The sequence below is a fragment of the Alosa alosa genome, chromosome 21, assembly GCF_017589495.1.
Source record: "Alosa alosa isolate M-15738 ecotype Scorff River chromosome 21, AALO_Geno_1.1, whole genome shotgun sequence".
NCBI lineage: Eukaryota > Metazoa > Chordata > Actinopteri > Clupeiformes > Clupeidae > Alosa > Alosa alosa.
Window position 1 is genome coordinate 30,471,696 of NC_063209.1, and position 22,889 is coordinate 30,494,584.

The window sequence follows — 22,889 nt, forward strand, 5'->3', positions numbered from 1 at the left end:
GTTGTAGATGTCTGTGTCACATGGCACTATTGGTCGAAATGTGCAGCTACTCTGACAAAGCTGTAAATCGGCTATTTCCACTGGGGAAATGCAGTCATCAGTTCTGTGGAGTTCAGGGAACATGTACATGACTCTGGGTCGACCACTGGGCACTCTGTCATTCTTTGATGGTCTGATGACATGGGAATCCCACACGAGTTGTCTCATCTAATTCATCCTGGAAAAAAGTTTATTGGGAAGAAATTAAGTGATTTTTGCAATTTGTTATTGTCATGTTTTTTTTTTTATTTAGGGCCTAACAAATAACAAAAAACTAGCTTACCATAGAATGTATCGCTATTCTTTATGTTGGAGCGCCATCTACTGGACGACTCGTAAATCACACAAGAACAATTCCTGCACATTACACCAACTTCTGTCACTAATACTTAGGTTATCACAAAACTGATTAGTATGCAGAATGTCGTAGGTTACACAACATCCAGACACAGGAACAAATTATCTGCTCTTGCCAATAGCATGAATTTATCCATCTAATTTGTTTCAGCAATCATAGGCAACATCACATTCATTTTATGCATTCGCCGTATGTTAGACCTTGTACAACGTTGGTTCGTTTGTTTACAGTAACAATGTAGGTGTGTAACAAATAACAATGCAGCCTAATCAACAGTGAGTGTAGGCTATGTGTAGCTTACCTGGATGATGCCCATGAAGCAGAATTGAATTAGACCTCTGTCCAAATACGCACCGTCGAACAAACCACGGTCCTTCAGATCAGCAAACAGACAGATGTAAAACTCCATTGATTCTCTCCTGAGGAAGCCCCACCAACTTTCTATCCTCTGATTGGCTGTGCTTGCCCCTTCAATGTAGCTGTCAATAGCAGAGCCATCGTGAATGTTGCGACGGAGAAAACGCTGACAGTCTCTGACTTTACCATTCTCAGTGCCTCGGTCGCCTCGGACAATCCTTGGACAACCACCCAACCTTTCCACTGCCTCCATGTAGTAGCCACCAATAAGTTTTGGATCACTGCTTGTGGTAAATGCATTCATCAAGATGATTTTCCGCGAAAATCCGTGGATACAGCCGTTTATACAGATGCCAAAAGGCTTCAATTTGTCATAAGAGTCTAAGTGCCAAATGTAATTAGGCCCTTTAGCAAAGTAGTTTCGGCGACGAAGCCGTCTCCTGACTCTGAGTTCAACACCTCTTGGCTCTAGTTCTCGTAAAATTAGTCGAACATCCTCTTTCCTTATGTTTAATCCACTCTCCTTGCATTTTGTGTACATCCACCTATATCCGTGGAGCTGGCCAGATGTTTGTAGCTGTTCATGAATGAAAGTAATTGCCTGATTCAAATCGCTGTATCCCTTGCGCCGGAACAGATTACAAGACTTTAAAATCCGTTTTAAATGTCGTATCGAAACCATATAATGGTGACGACTTGCAAGCAAAGCAGCAATGTCCTTATAATGAGGCCATCTCAAAATATTTTTGTTTGCAGTAACAGCCAAAAAAAATAAAAATGGGTCGGGTAGGTAGGTCAATATTTTTTTTTTTTTTCAAGATTCAAAGTAAAAAAAAAGTACAATTTTGGTCATGGTGATTACGTAGGAATGCATTTACACAAATGTGCATACATTGATGTAACTGACTGGGTCTTCAACCCGTACCTTCGTAGGCGCACCATTGCAACCCTATTCTGATGCGGGTTATATAGGACCAGCCTTTCTCAAACTTCTTTGACCTGAGGTCCGGTCATGGCAGACTTTGGGGTCATAGGGCTCATCTACAAAACAGAAAGAAGGCTACAAGCTCTTGGCCACGTTATATTGAAATTTGACTATAGGCCTACAATACTCAATGCTATACAGTGTATCATACAGTCTCTGCTCTGTTTCTAAGGAAGTTCCAAAACAACGCCGTTCTATTAAGTTTAAGTTAATTACATAAATAGCCTTCCAACAGGTTGAAGCTGAGCTTTGGATACCATCGTTATCCATTAGTTTCAGTTTTCTCACGCGAGACGCGCAGCATTGAATGAATGCTCATACCACTTAATTGTAGGGCTCCATGTTTAATGACATCGATAGCAGAAACGCGTTTGTTTTATTTTTCGCCGACGGGCGGTTTCTTGATCAACTGCGCAGCAAATTATCAAATGAAGCACCGGGCCAAATTTCACTCCGACTAATTCGCTGACAAGCAGTCTCCATGTTGCGGACCCATATTTTGAGAAATGCTAAATAGACCACAACCAATTTCTATACTCCGACCACGGTCACCAAGTAGGACTAGGGGAGAAGGGATGAGAAAAGATCTGGCCACAGTTCTTCCCAGAACTTCATGCCAAGTAAAAGCGCCATCAGTTTGTGAAATGAAACCGAAGGTGAGGGGCCATAGTGTGACACGTGAAACCAATGGTGTAGAGATGACGCCACAGGGTTTTATTTAAGTGGAGCGACGTTTGTATGTAGGCAATTTATATTCACAATACTTGGGCCTACTAAAATAAATATTATTTTATTGCATTTGTATTGGTTGTTTAGAGTAAAAAAAACAATCGGTCGGTGTTTGAAGTTTACAACCGCAAGTCGTGGTCGGACTAAAAGGGGAAAAAATAAATATTTGGGTTCGGTTCTAAATTGACAGGGTCGGTCGGGTTACGCAACCAAAATATTTTAAGGATGGCCTGAAGACCTAGATTAAAATATAGCACAACTAATTCCTGTACTGTAGTCATTTCTCTAGCTGTGACTGTCTCCAGTATGGGCCAGGCTACATCAATATGGCTTTTCATAAAGACGCGAAAAGTTTCAAGCGCACCTGAAACTTTGATGCGGAGCACATGAAACTTTCACGAGTGAGCATGAAACTTTCATAAAAGCATTACGAAACTAAACTTTAGATTTTTTTTTTTTTTGCTCATGAAAGTTTCACGTGCGCACATGAAAGTTTCACGTGAGCACATGAAACTAAACTTCAGATTTTTTTTTGGCTCATGTCCCCTTAGGGGCTCCGTAAGGAACAGCTGCCGTTCGTTCAGGTTTCATGTCAACAAATAATAGTAGGCTAACGTTGAAGGCGCAGTCAGAATTCCACAGGAGATCACACTAGTTTGTGTTTATGTTTAAAGGAACCATATGTAAGAAATGTATTTCAATTAATCATAAAATGGCCCTGATATGTCACTAGACATTAAGAAATCATGTTCATTTCAAATACTTATATCATTGACAACAGTAGTCCGGCCAGGATATTGTCATTTAAAATGTGAAGTTGCAGCCCTCAACTGATGTTGATGTTGTCATGTTGTGTTACATGGATACACCGCTCTACAGTAATTTGAAAGTGATTGCAGTACCAGTTTTGGCCACAATCTTACATACGGTTCCTTTAAGTTTATTAGCAGACGCAATTTTGTGCAAGAAAACGTAGCCTACATTATGTTAACCAGGGAACCAAATTAAACACGCCAGCGAGATAGCTCGCCCCTACCTTCAGTAGCCTATTCCCAGATAAATTCCACGCATTGTTTCGTTTTTGTTTGTGATACAGGCAATGCTTTCAAGCCGTGTTGCTAATACCTAGGCTGTGAAACTAAGGTCTAGCTAGCCTACTGGTGGGTTTAATTGAATTTGAGTAATAGGATACGCAATCATTTACATCTGAGATAGTTTGTAATTCCTGTAGAGCTCACCAAAATTATAGATATAAGACACTTATCTGCTATAATCCAAGATAGTTTTTCTTCGAGTTTTTGAGCATTTATTTTACCAAATGACATGGGAAACATAATTAATTTCATCCACATATTCTTATGCACCATGCACAACAACGCTACTAAGTTAGCTTAAAACCGTGAGAATCAAGCAAGCCGTCACGGCAAGTGACAGGTACTCAATTTGACTTGCACAGCACCAATAATGACATGAAAGAGAAGTCTATATAGTTTATACAGTGCTGTGCAAAAGTTAAGACACCCATGCTGAAATTGACTAAAGGGAGGAATAAAAAACATACTTTGCCTTTTGTCTTAATGCCTAAATTAAAAAACAGGACATCAATTTTTAATGTATCATGTATCGTAAATAAACAAATGTTATTATATAAATAAATGTCTTAACTTATGCACAGCACTGTATATTCTAAATAGTAATAGTTTGAACAGTGACCTACAGTGTACTGTTGTAAAGTGGCTAATTATTAATAATGTAAATGAAAAAGGTGAAAGAAAAACATGAATAATCCTGTTCAAGTACTGCAATAATCATGCTTTGTAAATGCGTGTGTTGATAGTTATGTCATAGTTTGTAACTCAATCTGTCCATTTCTTTCACAAAATCCACCAGAAGTCACCATTTCAGGAATATTTTTTTCACATTTTTCTCTTTTTTTTTGGGGGGGGGGCTTCCTACGATCAACAGCACTGCTGCTGACATGGCTATACACTGTAGTTCTCTGGTCTGGTCTGGGAAGGACCACCCCACAAATGTAAGAAGTGACATCAGCTATATCAGTGGTTATCAAACTTTTTCTGTCATTCCCCACTTTGGAGGTGGTCAAACTTGATTTTTGAGTATTCTGTTGAAACTAATCTGGACTACTTTTCAATCCCCAAAAGACCAACATTTATGCAGATTTTTGCAGGCACTGGACATACCTGAGTCAGATAAGGCAGCCAAGTCAGCAACGTGTTTTTAGATTAATGTTATTTAATGGTTCTTTTACGATTCATTTTGGATTAATTGATGTCCATACATATCAAGTAAAATATTATATAATAATATTCAACTATTGCTAACCACTACTCCCTTGCCTCCGCTCAGTTGAAGTCTACAAAGATTAAGATTAACAATCCAGTTGTCACTCACACTCTCAGGATTTGGGGACAGTTTAGAAAACATTTTAATTTACATTGGCATCTCATTCAGGGCACCACTACTGCATAATCATTTGTTTACACCCTCAAAGCTTGACTTAGCTTTCAGAGCCTGGCATTCAAATGGCATACACTACATACAAGACCTTTACGTAGATGGGGTATTTGCCTCTTTCAGTGAGCTCTCAAAAAAATTTAACCTCAAGAACTCTGATTTTCGTTATCTTCAGATAAGACATTTTGTTCAACATAACTATCAAGCTTTTCCCCATTTGGCCCCCCCAACACCACTGGATGAACTACTAGCCATAACAATACCACATAGAGGCGCCATCTCCCTCATTTACACCTTCATAAGCAACATAAACCCACAGACAGTAGCTAACATAAGATCATCTTGGGAAGAAGACCTGGATTTCAGCTTTTCAGAGGATGAATGGAGCAACATTTTGAGACTGGTGCATGTATCTTCATCATGCTCCAGACACAGCTTGCTACAATTTAAAATTGTTCACAGATTGCATTACTCCAAGGTGAAACTGGCAAGACTCTTCCCCTCTATAGACCCTTTATGCGAAAAGTGTCAAAGTGCTCCAGCTAGCTTGATACACATGTACTGGGCCTGCCCTTGCTTGCAAACATTCTGGGAGGCGGTATTTACATCACTCAGGGACGCTTTAGGCATTGCTATTGAAATACATCCAGTCACGGCCAAATTTGGGACCGAACCTGATGACTCCCACTTCCTGTGGTCAGGAAGATCCCAAACAGTGGTGAGATTTGCAACCTTATTAGCCCGACGCCTGCAATGTGGCGCTATGTACAATTGTTCAGAAAACTTGTGGAAAAAAAAAAGTAAAAAAAAAAGGATGCTTCAGTTTGTGGTGCTGTTGGATTGCACTGGGGCAATTCCGCGCAAAACTATCACATCCATAATACCAACACAATGCCATGGTATTTAGTTGCCGTTATGGATGTGACAGTTTTGTGTTTGGAATTGCCCACTGACACATTTATATGACTTTGACCACCCCATTTCAGTCAATGAAAGGGATATATTGCAGGACTGGTGTATTACACGGCATTTATTTTTGCTAGGTGTACCTTATAAAGTGGCTGGTGAGTGTACATACACAAAACAATATGCACATAATAATAATGAAGCAAAAAATCACCGTCTCAGATGGCGTCCTTCTGTCAGTACACTTTCATGCCGTGCACTGTGTGCTTGCTTGTAAGGTGTGTGAATTTCAACATAATAGTGTCGTCTCATATCGAACACCAACTAAGTGCACTTAACGAAAATGAACATTTAACATTTAAATGTAACTTTATTACTGTCCTTAACAGCCATGGCCAATTTATTAATTTTGACTGAGTTGATAGTGTTTATTTCCACGTAGGTTAAAATTGGGAAGCATGTGCTATGCAACAAAAATGCCTGGAAGACAGCAGTCCATGCGTCAACTGCAACAGCTATGGTCCGGACCCTTCTGCAAGGGGTGTTTCCAATGGAAAAGTAACCTCAAAGGTATTGTTTCCTTTGTTCATATAGGCATAAAAAAAATAAAATGTATTTATCTCAAAAGAAGAAGGGGGGGGTAGACCTTTATCATATGCTGTTTAGTGCAGTATTAGTCTGAGTGAACAAACTACACCAAAAACAACCCTAATTAAATCCCAGAAATATTCTTAATACTTTGTCTTAGGTGGAAAATCCAGAAGGGATGAGACTGACCAGCAGCGGGAAGCACTGGACTCAAAACACCAGTGTTATTTTTGGTGAGATGCCAATTGATTTACTTAACATTCAGTCAGGTGGTGATAATGTTATAATGTGAAATGTGATGTAAACACATTTACACACTCAGTTGCCAGTTTATTAGATATACTGTATCTAGGAAACAAATGCAGTTGCTAACTATGCTTTTGGGAAATGCTGATCACATCTAATAGCTAAACCTAAACAAAGTGTCTATCCTTCTACCCACAGACACAGTGCTGAAGAAGTTTCCACAGAAGTTTGACAGCTGTCAACTCAAACATAGCTGAACTCAGATTTAAAATTAAATAAATAAAAATTTAAAAAATAAATAGAAAATGTTTGTTTGTGAAAATGTTAACTTTTTAAATTGCAAAATATATTTCAAATGAAACAATTTGCAAAAGTAAAAAAAAAATGTTGTTAGTAAATATATTGACATATAAACTAAAATATATTTTCAAAATAATAAAAAATATATTTACATATATTTAACTAAAATATATTTATTGGGCCAATTTCGAATATTTGCATATATTCCAAAAATATATTTCAAAATATATTCTGAAAATATATTTCAAATATATTTCTTTTGTGTATGGGTAAAGTTTTAATTAAAGTTTAAAGTCCAGAGTAATCCGGTTTTCAATTTGCAGCAATGTCTATATGCATGTCTCCAACTTTGGGGTTCACAATGTGTTTAAATTGTTCAATAGGCCTACATGATTTTATAATCAGAGGATATACATATAGGGCAGACCGACGCTCATGAGTTCATGCTTTGTTTTATCGCTGGATTTTAGGATAGCCTATTATGGCAACCGATTGCATTCCGAGCTACAGTCAACTCTAGCAGGCATTAAATGACTGGAGGGTCGGGTGGGTGCGGATCGACTCTCCGAGTGGGTGGGTGCTAGGGATGGGCATTCGATAACATTTTCTTCATCGATTGTCGGGAGAATTAACGATCGACTATCGATTAATCATTAATATTTTTATATTAAAATGCATTATTTATTTAACTTTTTATAAATTCAAAATGCAATAAAAAAAATACAAAAATACAGCGTGTTTTTTCTCAACGACATCTTTAATACAAGAACATCTTGTGGCAGTTAAACTGGACGTTCGGTTGAACTTGAAGATAATGCACTGCTGTGCTCTAATGTGCGGAACCTGCAGCTGCGAGCCGGCTTTCGTAAAGAGACCCTCGTTTGTTCGAAAATAATAAAGAATAATGTTAAACAATAAGTTAACCAAAAACATAATAATACTTAGATCTGACAGGTTTTTTTCAAAATCTAACTGAAAACTATCCAAGGTAGGCTACGGAGTCGAGAATGGAGAGGGTGAGAGATTAGCCTTCATAACAATTAATTAGGCTACTTAACAAACTAAGCCTAAAAAAAATAACTAGTAGGTTAACTCACATACAACTTCAGGATCACTTTACTTATTTTTGTTGAGAAAGATAAGCATGTTGACATGATCTGGGGTCAGACGCGACCGCAACCTGGTGACCGTCAGTCCAGCCGCTGAAAACACCCGCTCTGAGAGGACGGACGTAGCCGGGATGCACAGGTACCTCCGCGCTAACTTGGCCAGCTCGGGGAACCTTATTCCGTTCACTTTCCACCAGTCTGTCGGGGCGCAATCCAGGGGTGGGGGAGTCTCCCTCAGAAAGTTATCTAGTTCTGCTTTGATGCCAGCCTCACATTGAGTGGTATAGTGCTCCCCAAGGAGTTGTGCCATAGCAGAGGACTGGGAGGCCGCGACTTCAGTGTTTGCGCTCCCCTCGTCCGTGTCAGAAAACGCAGCCTCGTCTCCCCCAGCCTGTGGGATAGCCGCCCTACCGGTCTCCACTGTGTCTCCCAGTTCAATTAGTTTCGCATTAGCAGCCAGTCTCTGTGTTGGTGTAAGAAAGCCCAGGTGCTTGTGACGAGGGTCCAGCATTGATGAGATCATGGGGGCGAATGACACAAACTCATCAGACTGTATATATGGGGGAATCAATAATCAGACAAAATGCTGTATCTAAATAGGTAACACAACGCAGATAATAAGCAACTATGCATGTAATTAGGTATATCATGTAAACTAAGATAAAACATTTAGCTTACATTCATTCGCTTGATGAGGGAGGAACGCACTTTTGTCTTGAATTCGATGAGTCTGGCCCGTCTCCTTCACTGCGTATGAGGTGGATATTGATGAGGCCGAAGGTGATGGGATAAGTGTTCGAGATGGAGACGTCTTTCTCTGCAGACATAATGGCGGTGGCACATTTAAGTGCTGATAGCACAGGCTGTGTGTCCTCCATGAGCTGCCAGTACTCATCCTTTAACTCAAGGATCCTGGCATCTTGAAGCTTGGTCACGGTTCGGTCCGACAGCACAGCAGCAACAGCCCACCACTGCTCCACCAGCCGATCAAACATCTCACACACGAAGTTCCACCGTGTTTTACACGACTGGATAAGCCGGTGAGTTGCGAGGCCCATTTGCTCCTGTTTCTTTTGGAGCACTTTGGTTGCTGCGGTGCTGTGATTAAAGTGGCTAACGAGTTTACTAGCCGCTGATATTACCCGATACATATACAGGGCAAATCCATCATTTATGGCCAACTGGAGGGTGTGTGCAAAGCAGGCAACGGAAATCCAGAGCACTTTGGTGGAACTGTTGGCAGCAACAATATTGGCGGCGTTGTCATGCAATAACTCGGTCTTCAAGTCCCCACTGCTCAACAGCTCCTTTCAATTTCTCAGCGAGGTGGTCAGCTGTATGCCGGCCTGGCAGACTTTCTGTGAGCAGGACCGCTGAGTTCATTTGCCAGTCATCACTGATGTAATGGCAAGTGATGGTGAAGTAGCTCTCAGCTGTTAAAGCGGTCCAGCAGTCTGTCGTAAGAGTAACTCTCTCAGCTGTGCTCAATTCTTTTAACAGCTCCTGCTTCCGTTCTTCGTAGCGATTTTTTACTAGTCTGGTGATGTTTCGTCGTGACTGAATGTGATATGCTGGTTCCAATAAATGTATCAGGTCTCGAAAACCTTGACCTCAACAATACTTAAGGGCAGCATATCCATTTCAATTAACTTGCAGATCCCTTTTGTCATTTTCTCTGCTCACCGTGCATCGCAGCTCCTGCATGAAAACGCAGAGGTGATGCTAGGTTGAGATGCACTGTCACCGACATTGACCAGGGTCGGATGCACTTTGTTTAAGTGGAACATCATTTGAGTACTGGCCGTGCTGTACTTATACACGGCATCGCAGCGTATGCAGTGAACTAATTCATTTTTTAAAATCAAAATGGTCCCACGCCACACTACGCCATGACCTCTTCATGATTAGGCCTACTTTTGAAATCGAAATGGAAACTCGCAGGTAACTAGTATTGCGTCAACTATTGCCCCCTGTGGTAAAATATTTAATTGCTGCCACACAGTGAAATTAATTCCATTGCTTCAAGACTCACACCCCGCAACGCAACCTGCATTAGTTTAATCGACAACAAATTAACGTCATCGACGAAATTTTTAATGATCAATTGTCGATCGTCGATTAATCATGACCATCCCTAGTGGGTGTGGATGTTAAAAAACCTTAACCCGCGCAACACTACTCCACACATATCCAGGCAGGTGTGCATGCTGTGAGGATGTCATTGTGCGCGCCTATCGCATGGTTTAGACTCGATGATTTCGGTATGTGGGGATTTTTTCGGTCGCAATTGGTTTACACATTTTTAGAAGTGGTGGGGACAAAATTCAAATGACAAATTATAAATAGTGGTGGGGACATGTCCCCCCGTCCCCCCCGTAATCTACGCGTATGGTTATTAGTGGTGTCAATTCACATTTGTAGTGTGTTATTAGTGTTGTTAGTGGTATCGATGTTGTGAACTCACATTTGTAGTGTGGTATTGGTGTTGTTAGTGGTATCGGTGTTGTTAACTCACATTTGTAGTGTGGTATCGGTGTTGTTAACTCACATTTGTAGTGTGGTATCGGTGTTGTTTCCAGGGGGTATGACGGTCACAAGGCCATATACACTTCTGTCGATGATCAGGACTAAACTCACAACCACTGTAGGAACACCTGGCAGGAGTAGACACAAGACAACTGAATATGGACGGACACACACACACACACACACACCAGGGATGGATATTAGCCACCCGCCCCCCTCCAAATGCGGGTAGTTTTGTGCGCTGACGCGTGAATTTGGTCAACTTACCAGCCACTGTGGCGGGTAAATAGAGCTACAGTGTAGCATACCACAAATAAAACAGAGCCGGTCTAATTTTCATACTTATTGACGTTTAAAAATGAGAAAGTGTCTGTAGGGATCATGTAACGTTACCAGCCTATAAGGGTAAATCACGCTGATTTGAAGTTATCTACAACAACTACCAGTGAGCCGCCGCCCACAGCATAGCTTATAGTCACTGGGGCAGTGCTTCACTCTTTGCCATTAAGAAACTGTCGCTATGCTTTCATGTGCCACTGCTAGCTTATTTCAGGATGAATGCATGAATATACGTAAATCTAGTGAGATCTGTGGATCTGCGTTGTATCTTCACAGACTAATATTCTCACGCGAATAGTTCTCTTTTGAAGTGGCCCTTATAGCTATTTTAATCCAGCCCACGACACCTTCACGGAAAACTATATGACACACTGTTATTTAGACCTATGAGGCAGACAGACGGACATCTCCACACTCATTTGTCGTGGTTGAATCTCACAAACTTTTCATTCAAGAAAGTACAATACAGTACCGTATATCATAACACTAAGGTGTAAAGCATTCCCTTATTCAATTAGCCGTTCCAGAGTAAGCCAATTTTAAAATTGAAGCAAATGTCTACAAGGTCTCCAATTTTGGGCTTTTGTAATACATGATAAGGCCAAATACAAAATAAATGTTAACAATATCGCCTAGATAACTGTACATTTTAGAGTTTTTCAATGTAGTTTCACAAAATGCTAAGTATGCATATTACAGTGGGTCCTATTTTCAAGTGCCCACTTCATTCACGCTTTCCATGATTCACACAGCTGCGTGAAATGCTTACTTATTGTTCCAAGCGGCAGTGTGACTGATACTGTAAGTTACAGAACGATACTCGTTGAAGTCATACAGTAGACCAGGCTAAATCAGAGCCTGCTTTTTTTATCAAGCTGGGGCCAGAGATGATGGCCTTTGGTGAACAGTTTAGTGTGTGATGAGTAAAACCAAATCTGGTGAACAGTTTAGTGTGTGATGAGTAAAACCAAATCTGGTGAACAGTTTAGTGTGTGATGAGTAAAACCAAATCTGGTGAAATCTTTTTTCCATTTCCACTTTGCAGTAGTTTCATTAATTCCAATCGGAGGAAAGAAAGACACATGCAGTTTTCTTGTTTAATTAATTTGGTAGTCTTATTATCTGCTAGGCTATAAGCCTAATGCAGATCCATTTTCTGATATTTTGTATAGATTGGCTATATGAAGTTATAGATAGGCATAAACAGGGCCCTCAATGCACAAGGCACAGATATATCAATTCGTTCACACGCTCACACACCACACTTTGTATTGCTGTTGTAGCCTACCTAAATTAAAAACTGTTTTTAGATGGGAGCCACATGCTGGGAGCCACATACCATAATCCACTGAATCAATGACAGCTTATTTCCATGACAGTAGCCAGCAGAGACAGGCCAAGAGCAGCTTCACACATCAGATAAATATTTGTTAAAACGAATAAGAAAAAGAAAAAAAGTAAAATTGGAAAAGGAATACACACATTTTCGCCAGGTGAGACAACACCCCCCCCACCTCAAACTCAAACAGGACCTTCCGACACAAATGTGCATTTCTTTGCTAGGAGAGAGCCTATTCCAGCTATCACCTCTCTCACACACCTACCCCAGCCCAGCAGGCCCAGCTTGAGCAGGTATCTCCTGACGTAGATGTTAAAGACGCGCACCAGCAGCAGGTACAGGTGGAAGCCCTCGATGGCCGTCCAACTGAAGGTGGCCAGAAGGCTGTAGTGCAGCATGACGGCCACATAGACACAACCACCAGGGGGCGCCAGAGAGGCCGCCCAGGGGCTGGACAGGAAATGGGCATTCAACAGAATCAGAGCTAAAGCCAAATTCATATGGATCTTCATAGACACGTCTGAGCTGGCCTGCCTGAGAAAGAGATGAGAGAGAGATGAGAGATGGGGGAGATGAGAGAGAGATGAGAGAGAGAGATGAGAGATGGGGGAGATGGGAGATGAGAGAGAGATGAGAGATGGGGGAGATGAGAGAGATGAGAGAAAGATGAGAGATGGGGAGATGAGAGAGAGAGAAAGATGAGAGATGGGGGAGATGAGAGAGAGATGGGAGATGGGAGAGAGAGAGAAGAGATGAGAGATGGGGAGATGAGAGAGAGATGAGAGATGGAGAGAGATGGGGGAGATGAGAGAGATGAGAGAGATGAGAGATGGGGAGATGAGAGAGATGAGAGAAAGAGATGAGAGATGAGAGATGGGGAGATGAGAGAGATGAGAGAAAGATGAGAGATGAGAGAAAGATGAGAGAGATGGGAAGATGAGAGAGATATGAGAGAGATGAAAGAGATGAGAGAGAGATGAGAGAGATGGGGGAGATGAGAGAGAGATGAGAGAGAGATGAGAGAGAGATGATGAGAGAGATGAGAGAGAGGTGAGAGAGAGACGAGGGAGATGAGAGAGAGGTGAGAGAGAGATGAGAGATGAGGGAGATGAGAGAGATGAGGGATGAGAGATGAAAGGGAGATGAGAGAGATGAGGGATGAGAGATAGAGAGAGAGATGAGAGATGGAAGAGATGAGAGAGAGATGAGAGAGAAGAGAGAGGTGAGAGAGATGGGGGAGATGAGAGGGAGAGAGGGATGAGAGAGATGAGAGAGAGGAGAGAGAAGAGATGAGAGATGGGGAGATGAGAGAGATGAAAGATGGGGGAGATGAGAGAGATGAAAGAGATGAGGGATGAGAGAGAGATGAGAGAGAGAGAGAGATGAGAGGGATGAGAGAGATGAGGGTTGTGCAGACAGGGGCAAGACTCACATACTGCTTGGGTTAAACAAGCAGGTGGGAATGCTCAGAGATACTTTCAACCACTCACAGAAAACACACACACACACACTCTCAAACACACACACACACACACACACACACACACCTCACACACACACACACACACACACACACACAGACACACCTGTGTATGATGAGCATGAGGACGGTGAGGAGCAGGAAAATGAGGGAGATGCTGCTGCCGATCAGAGAGATGTAGCTCAGGGTCACCGCATCACTACTGCTGACATTAGGGCTCACACACACACACACACACACACACACACACACACACACACAGCTCAGGATCACCGCATCACTACTGCTGACATCAGGGCTCACCTACACACACACACACACACACACACACACACACACACACACAGCTCAGGATCACCGCATCACTACTGCGGACATTAGGGCTCACCTACACACACACACACATACACACACATACAGTGGGCATCGCTTTCAAATGACCACTTCAGTCGCGCATTACAAGGCGTGAAGCTGCGTGAAGCTTTAGTACCACTTTCAGCCACTGTGCGTCGGCTCTGCCACTGTACATCGCTCTGCCTGTAAGCCCCTTCTGAAAAAGCTCGATTTACCTCGGCTACTTGGGTATGGCTTAAGGCTTGACTACCGCGGTGGTAGCGAAATCGAAATTTGCTGTCTACATTATTGTCAGTGTTGGGTTAACGCAACTACGGAAATCAAAACAGTGGTGTGATAATTGAGCCAGTAGAGAAATAACTGTTCAGAATTAATCTGTAGCCTTGGGTAGGCTTCTGCGACGTTTTTAGCCAATTGACTGCTTGACATGTCATTTTTATTTTTCTGTACAATAAACAAATACATCTGCTTTATGCCGCAGAATTACATTCATATTTGGAACTTACATAGTCCATTGCATCGTTACACTACGTTAGTGTTTCCCAAAACCATAGTAGCAACGAATGTTCGCAACCACTATTGTAAAGTTGTGTAGTTACAACTACACCTCTCGACCTGTGGTAGAATGCTAGTAGAAGCATTGTTCCAGGAATCTTCATGTCAAATACGCCAGTTATTTGTTTGTAAATTAATAATTATAAATATATTTAGGTTTCTACTGTAATTGATATTTACACTTCTAACCACCATACATTTATATTTTAAAATGCCCAAGGCAGAAAATACATAAACATAATTTCACTGCATTTCTTACTTCCAGTGACTATATGCATGTGACAATAAACTTCCTTGTATCCTTGTAATTAAAAGTCAATTTGCAGCCATGTGCATGTAAGTAAAAGTCACACACCTGCAGATAATAATAAGGAGGTGTGCACTTTTTGATGAGTCAGCTGAGAATATGTAGGGGGTGGGGGTCCTTGTTAGTTTACGCAAACCAAGCCAAGAAGGCTGATTCTGTTTTTGATAATATGATCTGCACCAAAGATAAACTTAGGTAAACAACGATGTCAATATTGTTGTCAAATCTTAACCCAGATTGAACTCTTGGACAGGGGACTGGTAACTGCTGTGCAACGGCGGCTGTCATCTGCCCGCCTTAACGCATAATGCGCCACAGAAGTATGTGCAGGTGCCCGTTCCACGTGCTACTAAACATCATTAACCACCTTAGTCCAGACTACTGAAGTTTGGAAACTATCATGGTCCAAACTTACAGTACTATGTAATCTGACAGTTTTGGGGAAACAGTTAACTTACATGTTGGTTAGTTGAACGATGCATCCTGTTAGTAAAAAGCTAACCTCCGTGGTAATGGAAACGCACCCCAGATCAGCTTGTAGGCCATTAGCAATCTGTTTATTTTATTTTATGAAGCCTACACAGTAGATCACATGCCACATTCTCACTTTCAATAGACAGATGCAATAGCCATTGGTCAAGTATTGAGTATAAAGCAATTAAGATAGCAGAGGCTTAGACAACTATGACCCACGTTTTGGTTTCGTATATTAATTTGCCCTACTTATTAACTGCAATGTAGTCAATTGACTGCTTGACAGGTTATTTTTATTTTTCTGTACAATAAACAAATACATCTGCTTAATGCCGCAGAATTACGCACTTGGCCAGCCTATAGAGCGGGCACATTTTGGAGAGAATAGAGAATGCATACGCAAGAATCTGTAGGCTATTTGTGGTTGGTTACCAGCAAACAATGTTTAATGCATTAACTCAAGACATCAAACATTTTCTAAACAATACAAACAGAAAGGATGCAGCAGGCAGCAAATGTAGAAGAGTAATTTCCAGTGGAAGAACAAAATGCTGAATGAAGCCCAAAGATATGAAGGCATATCTGGCAAGTTTTTGAAGACGTAAATGGTTGGGCTATAGGCCTAGTTTGCAAGAAGGAGACATAAAGCATGAGCATGCCACACTATCCACATCTGTGGTAGCGGGGGTAGGAGGATAACTGTTAGCGCAGGATTTATATAAAAATCTTCAACAGAAGGCCTGCCTCGAATGCAGGCTTGCCAAAAAAAAAGACCTGTGGTTTGCGCAGCCTACAGTAAGTAGGTCTTAGTGAGTTAGGAGTCCTCTAGACTTCTTTTAAGCTGTCTCAGAGGTGGAAAGTTAAGTTAAGTTGGGGGGCAGGGCGGATTAACAATTCATAGACCCTTGGGAACAAATGTCTGATATCCTCCCCCCCCCCAGCCAACGTGAATCGGGCGGTCAGTTAATAGGCCTATCATGGAAGATTTGTATTGCCATTTAAGGCACGAAGCATCTGTGAGGCCAAGCCTCACCAAGTAGCCCGTTTGTTTACAACTAACATTACATTTAATTAAACTGCTTATAGGCTATGCCGAAATAGTTTCAACATTTTAAATATCAGTGTCGGGTGAATTAGGAAATGCCTTATGGCTGAAAGCTGCTTGGGATCCCCCCTGTCAAGCAATAACCATACAAAAACTTAAAAACAGATGACATGATGCGCGTCACTGACATAATGTGCAAATAATATAGCCTAGATATTCCAATATATTCGAATACATTACATTAAATTACATTTGGCTGACGCTTTTTAACCAAAGCGACTAACAACATGGTAAACAGTAAGTTTTAGAACAATTCTCACAATTTTAGGACAGTTTAAAAAAACATTAGAGTACAGTAAGAATAAGTGCGTCGGTGAGTGCTGTTTTTAACAGTTACTTGTCAGTTTAAAACGGCTGGTGAGTGCTAGGATCAGTAAGACTTGTTGTGTTGCTATGAGAGTAGATGTTCTCTAAAGAGCTGGGTCTTCAGGAGTTTTTTGAAAGTGGAAAAGGATGTCCCTGCCCTTGTAGGAACTGGCAGTGTGTTCCACCAACGAGGAACAACAGATGAGAAAAAGTTTGGATTGGCTTTGAGCGCACCGGTGGTAGAGCTAGGCGACGGATTCGATCAGAGGAGCGCAGCCGTCTGGAGGTAGCGTGATGTCTGTATGAGGGCATTCAAGTAGGTGGGAGCAGAACCGAGACTACTTTGTAGGCAAGCGTTAGAGACTTGAATTTGATGCGGGCCGCCATAGGTAGCCAGTGTAGCTGGATGAGCAGCGGGGTAACATGTGCCCTTTTGGGTTGGTTGTAGACCAGGCGCGCCGCCGCGTTCTGGATCATCTGAAGTGGTTTCACTGCGCAGGCTGGGAGACCTGTCAGGAGGGCATTGCAGTAGTCGAGTCGTGAGATGACTATTGCCTGAACCAGAAGTTGGGTAGCATCTTGAGTCAAGTAAGTCCTGATTTTCCGTATGTTGTAGAGTGCAAAACGGCATGACCGGGCGACTGAGGCAACATGATCTGAGAAGTTTAGTTGGTTGTCAAGAACAACTCCTAGATTTCTTGCAGTCCTGGTCGGTGAAACAGACAGGGAGTCAAATTTGATGTTGATGTCGTGGTGTATGGTAGGTTTAGCTGGGATGACCAGCAGTTCAGTCTTTGAGAGGTTCAGCTGGAGGTGGTGTGCCTTCATCCATGTAGCTATGTCTGAAAGGCAATCCGAGATCCGTGCTGAAACCAGGGGTCGTCAGGTGGAAAGGACAGATAGAGCTGTGTGTCGCCTGCATAGCAGTGGTATGAGAAGCCGTGGCTAACGGATAATCTGTCCCAAGGAGGTGGTGTAGATAGCAAAGAGGAGGGGCCCAGCACTGAGCCCTGGGGACCCCTGTGGTGAGATGGTGAGGTGCGGATAGCTGACCAAGCCATGATACGTTAAACGAGCGTCCTGTGAGGTAGGATTCAAACTAGGAGAGAGCAGAACCGGAGATTCCCATGTCAGCGAGTATAGAGAGAAGGATACGGTGATTAACCGTGTCAAAGGCACCCGATAAGTCAAGCAGAATGAGTACTGATGACCGGAGTCACCCTGGGTTCTTTAAGGCTTCTGTTACAGACAGCAGAGCCGCTTTCGGTAGAGTGGCCGCTTTTGAACCCAGACTGATTTGGATCCAGAAGGTTGTTCTGTGAAAGGAAGTCAGAGACCTGTTTGGAGACTGTTCGCTCAATGCCTTTGGATAGGAAAGGCAGTAGTGAGACAGGGCGGTAGTTCTCGACTTGAGCAGGGTTGAGAGAAGCTTTCTTAAGTAACGGTGTTACCCGGGCCATTTTGAACGCTGTTGGAAATGTGCCGGAGGTTAGCGAGGCATTGATCACATGTGTGATAGCTGGAGCGATGGTCGGGCTGATGGACTGAAGTAGGCTCGAGGGTATAGGGTCCAGCGAGCATGTGGTAGGACGGCTGCATGTCAGGAGTCTGGACACTTCACTCGAGAGAGGCGTGAATGCTGAAAAAGATGTTCCAGCAGTCCCTAGAGGTTGTAGGGAGCGGTATCTGGAGTCAGATGCATTGAGTGGGCATGTAGAGAATTGACTGCTGATTGCCGCCACTTTGTTTGTAAAAAAATGAGGCGAGGTATCTGCAGTAAGGCTGGATGGAGGAGGAGGCAGCTGAGGGTTGAGTAGCGATTTGAAGGTTGAGAAAAGTTTTCGAGTGTCTGTAGCGCTGTTGATTTTGTCATGGTAGAAAGCAGTCTTAGCAGCAGTGATGCTGGCTGAGAAGGAGGTCAGGAGTGTCTGGTAGTTTTGAGGTCGCCAGCTAGTTTGGATTTGCCATTTCCTCTCCGCGGCTCTGAGTTTGGTGCGCTGCGATCGGAGGGTATCATTTAGCCATGGATGAGAATGTTTGGATCGAGCTGGCCTTGTGGTAAGAGGGCACAGCTCGTCTAGACACGAGGTCAGTGTGGAGCAGAGCGAGTCAGTGGCTTCATTAACCCTCTAGGGGCGCACACAGTCGACTATAGTCGACAAGATGCGGTACTGAATAAAACGGCCGATTTAGTCAAATAGGGTGTCATATTTCTTCGACTTCCACTCCACTAGATGGCAGACATGTCATACGCCATCCCCGAAGTCGAAAAAAAGTACACGCTTTAAACAAAACTTTCTAGCTACAGCATTGAATCAGTGCATGAAATACCGGAGCTAGTGTGCGGTGGAGCCACTTTGTCAGAGCCGATATTGTCAACGCCAGCTTGAGCATTTGCATTAGATTATCGTCTAATGGCATCAAAAAAGTTTACCTGAAATGAAGTGTTGGGTCTTCTATTCAAGGACCCTGATTCTGAAGGGGAATATCTGCCTTCAGAAAATGACGGTGATTCGCTTAGTGAGGCTTCAGATGCGCCCCTGCCTTGCAATGATGCAGTTGGACAAAGTGAGAGTTTACTCCATAGTTTAGCTTACACCAAGCACAAACGCTGGAATCGTTTGCCCAATGTCACTGGTGGGAATAATGTTTCACGGGTTCGAGTGTTCATCGGGAAGTTAGCAGGGTGTTAGTGGTGTGGCTTAACGAGGCTGGAGGTAGCCTAATATCCATAGCGCTTAGCTTCTGTCTTCTGAACGTGTGCCTCTCTCCACAATGTCGGGCGACAGTAACGATGGTGGAGCCTTTGTCTAATGCCACTGGGTATGTTAGACGCAGGTCGGTGCTCATAGGACAGTTAGGGGGAACGTAGTGGCAGTGTGGGGAGTCGCAATGAGAATGACAGTAGGCCTAGTCCGAAAGGCGCAAATTCTCTCCACTCGGCGCCAGGTAGATCTGGCCATGCTGCTCGCATGGTGGAGGTGGTGACACGCCTCTCCCTCTCCCACACACACACACACACATTAGGTCATGCATAGTCTATCACAAGATGATGGGAATGCCGGCCCTGTATGGATAGGGATAGGGAGTCATTATCTCTACAGCAAAAAGGCCTGCAACATAAAAAAAAAAAAAAAAGTCAGCCATTTAGTAATGATTTACACTGTTGATTTGCTATCTACTTCCCTGATCATTTAGGACATACAGTACACTATGTGTTCCTTTTGTGTGTTCATGTCCTTGTGATGTGTGTGTCTTTGTCAGCTAAGAAAAAAAAACAAAAACATCAACAAAAACAACAAAAAAAAAAAATACTTACATTGTCTCTTGTCTTGTCTCGTCATCTCACTCCTGATCTGTGCCTTGCCGTGGCAAATGAGCTTATGAACTAAACAGGTCTTGTCTACTTGTGTTTGTGTGTTATCTGAATAATATATATGTGCCCCATACATGGAATCAGAGTGCCTACTGTATGTAGTAAATGGAAAATCTCTACAGCAAAAGGCCAGTCTACCACTACATGCATTTGGTTTGTTTCTGCCATTTATTAGTAATGATTTACACAGTTTGTTCACTACTTACTATTTACCTGAGCATTCAGTATTGTGCAATATAGCATACAGAAGGTGAGGGACATTTTGGGGGGAAAGAAGTGGTGCATTTTATCATTCAAACATGCAACTTTTCATGAAAATTCTATAATCCAAGATGGCCGCCACCATATGATGTCATAATATGCAAATTAGATGCTCTACATAAACTTTGGTTCATCCTTAATATTTCTCTAATTTACAGAAAGTCTCTATCTCTTATCACTTTTAAGATATAGCCTTTTGAAATGAAGATGTCAAAATTGATCGTTTCGGAAAAAAACCTCTGGCGGTTAACCTCCAGAGAGGAGAAGGTGTTGAGTGGAGGTAGACCGGAGGCAACCACAGAGGAGAAGTGCGTTGGAGACAGGTTCGGATGTTGCGGGCGGAGCGTGACCATCGGCTGAGGAGCGGAGGCTGTTCTGACAGGCTGACGTTGAACTGGATGAAGAAGTGGTCAGAAAGATGGAGAGGCGTCACCATGAGGGTGTCTGTGCTGCAGTTCCGAGTGAAGATCAAGTCAAGCTCTTTGCCAGCTTTGTGAGTCGGTGGGCTTTGAACCAGTTCGAGGTCAAAGGAGTGGACCAGGGCCAAAAGTCCGCTGAGCCTGGGGCATCTAAGTGGATGTTCATATCACCGAGAACAAAGAAGCGGACAGTCATGCTCAGGGATGGAGGATAGCAGAGTGTCAAGTTCGTCAATAAAAGTCGCCTAGTTGGCCTGGAGGGCGGTAGATGACCAGCACGTAGGAGTTTTGCTGGGGCGATCACTGTGATGGCATGGAATTGAATGAGACATATTTGTTTGAAGGCAGTAGCGGGGGTGAATTTCCATTTGTTGGAGATCAGCAGGCCCGTCCCACCTCCTCGTCCAGATGGGCGAGGGGTGTGGGATAGTGTAAGGTTAGTGGAGAGTGCAGCCGGGGTGGCAGTGTTCTCTGGTTTGATCCAAGTCTCAGTGAGAGCAAGGACTTCCAATGAAAGGTGGTTGGCATAGCCAGCTATGAAGCCGGTTTTGTTGACTGTGGATTGACAGTTCCACAAGCCCATGGAGAAGGAGGTTTCTGTCGGTGAGGACCGTTTAAGTTCCTGGAGGTTAAGGGGATATTCTCCATCCTGAATACATGTGTTTATTTTAGAGGGGAACGTTTAAACACAATGTTTATGTGTTTATACATGTGTTTATTTTAGAGGGGAACGTTTCGAACGTCATTTTTGAGCAATTTTGACAGCCCTAGTCCACTGTAGGCTACGCCAATCATCTATTAACACCTTCCACCTAACCCCGGTGAGTGGGGGTCGCTATAATGCGTGTGAAATAGCACCATTGAGTAGCCTATGCGAAATAGCCTTAAAATCGTTCCAGTGTTATGTGCCTTCTGGTTTCCTTGCGCGTGCATGCGCTGCAGCAGTTGTCAGACATTCACAAACAAGTTGTTTTAGGCGGTTTGAAGTCGCTTTTCATACGCCATGAGCGCTCGGCTACATTACAGCCACTCGGACAAAAAGACATGTAAAAATATATGTTTTGAAAACTAGCATTAAACTGGATTCGATCCCATAAAAAGCAACACACGCAAAGTGACTCTCTCCATCCTGATTCCCTACTCTTTGAGCCAACTAATATGTTACGAATCAATTAACTATTGTAGGCTACCATTAATTAATAATGTAGGCAACACCCAGGTAACATGTTGTCCAGGCTATCTGAAACAAGGGGTTGCCTCTCATCTACAACTGGTTACGTTGGGCTGCTACAGTCGTCAGTGCACTGTGCACAGTAGGCCTATGCTACTCTTTGTGGTTGATCAACTAAAAATAAAAGATGTATTTGGTGATGACGTTATTGTAGGCCTAGTAGACCTAAATTCTGAGAAATTAAATGGTACGAGAAATGATCTACATAGCGCACCAGACCGCGATGTCTTCAAGGGTTGAATGAAGGGAGTTTGCAAAAATTAGTGTATTTTTCAAGTCAATAAACAATTTTTAATTTTCGAATGTCTTTGTCAGGGAACATCTGACTTTTAAAAAACATAGGCCTGGTAGTTGCTCAGACAAGGAGTTATAAGATAAAGGCAATACCATTTGTGTCACCTAATACAGTTCAGTGAATTAGCAACATACCATCAGAAGCCAACAATCATAAAGCACAGTGCGCGCGCACTCTCTCTCTCCCTGCGCATGAAGCTGTCTGCGTGTTGTAGGCTAGATTTGCGTGAGTTCTTTCTATCTGCTTTACTTTTGTGAGTTGCGACCACCTCATCACATTAATAGACTATGTTATAGACGTTCTATGAGGTACCAGTGTTTAGCTGTGTCACAAAACAATATGCTTTGTCAGACTACTTTTAAAATGATATTCAGGGCTATATACATTTTAAACATTCGGGGCTGAAGACCCGACAAAGCCTTGCGTTAAT

The 22,889-nt window shown here is 42.7% G+C and overlaps 1 protein-coding gene across 1 annotated transcript in view; it reads right to left on the reverse strand.

The window, feature by feature from the left end:
• LOC125286164 (adhesion G-protein coupled receptor G6-like) overlaps positions 1-22,889 on the reverse strand; it is an 80,096-nt gene that overhangs the window by 24,943 nt on the left and 32,264 nt on the right. The window contains exons 8-9 of the mRNA XM_048230930.1: positions 12,562-12,830; positions 10,641-10,746 (exon numbers count right to left, since the gene is read on the reverse strand). Coding sequence (XP_048086887.1) covers positions 10,641-10,746; positions 12,562-12,830 — 375 coding nt within the window. The remainder of the gene's footprint in view (positions 1-10,640; positions 10,747-12,561; positions 12,831-22,889) is intronic.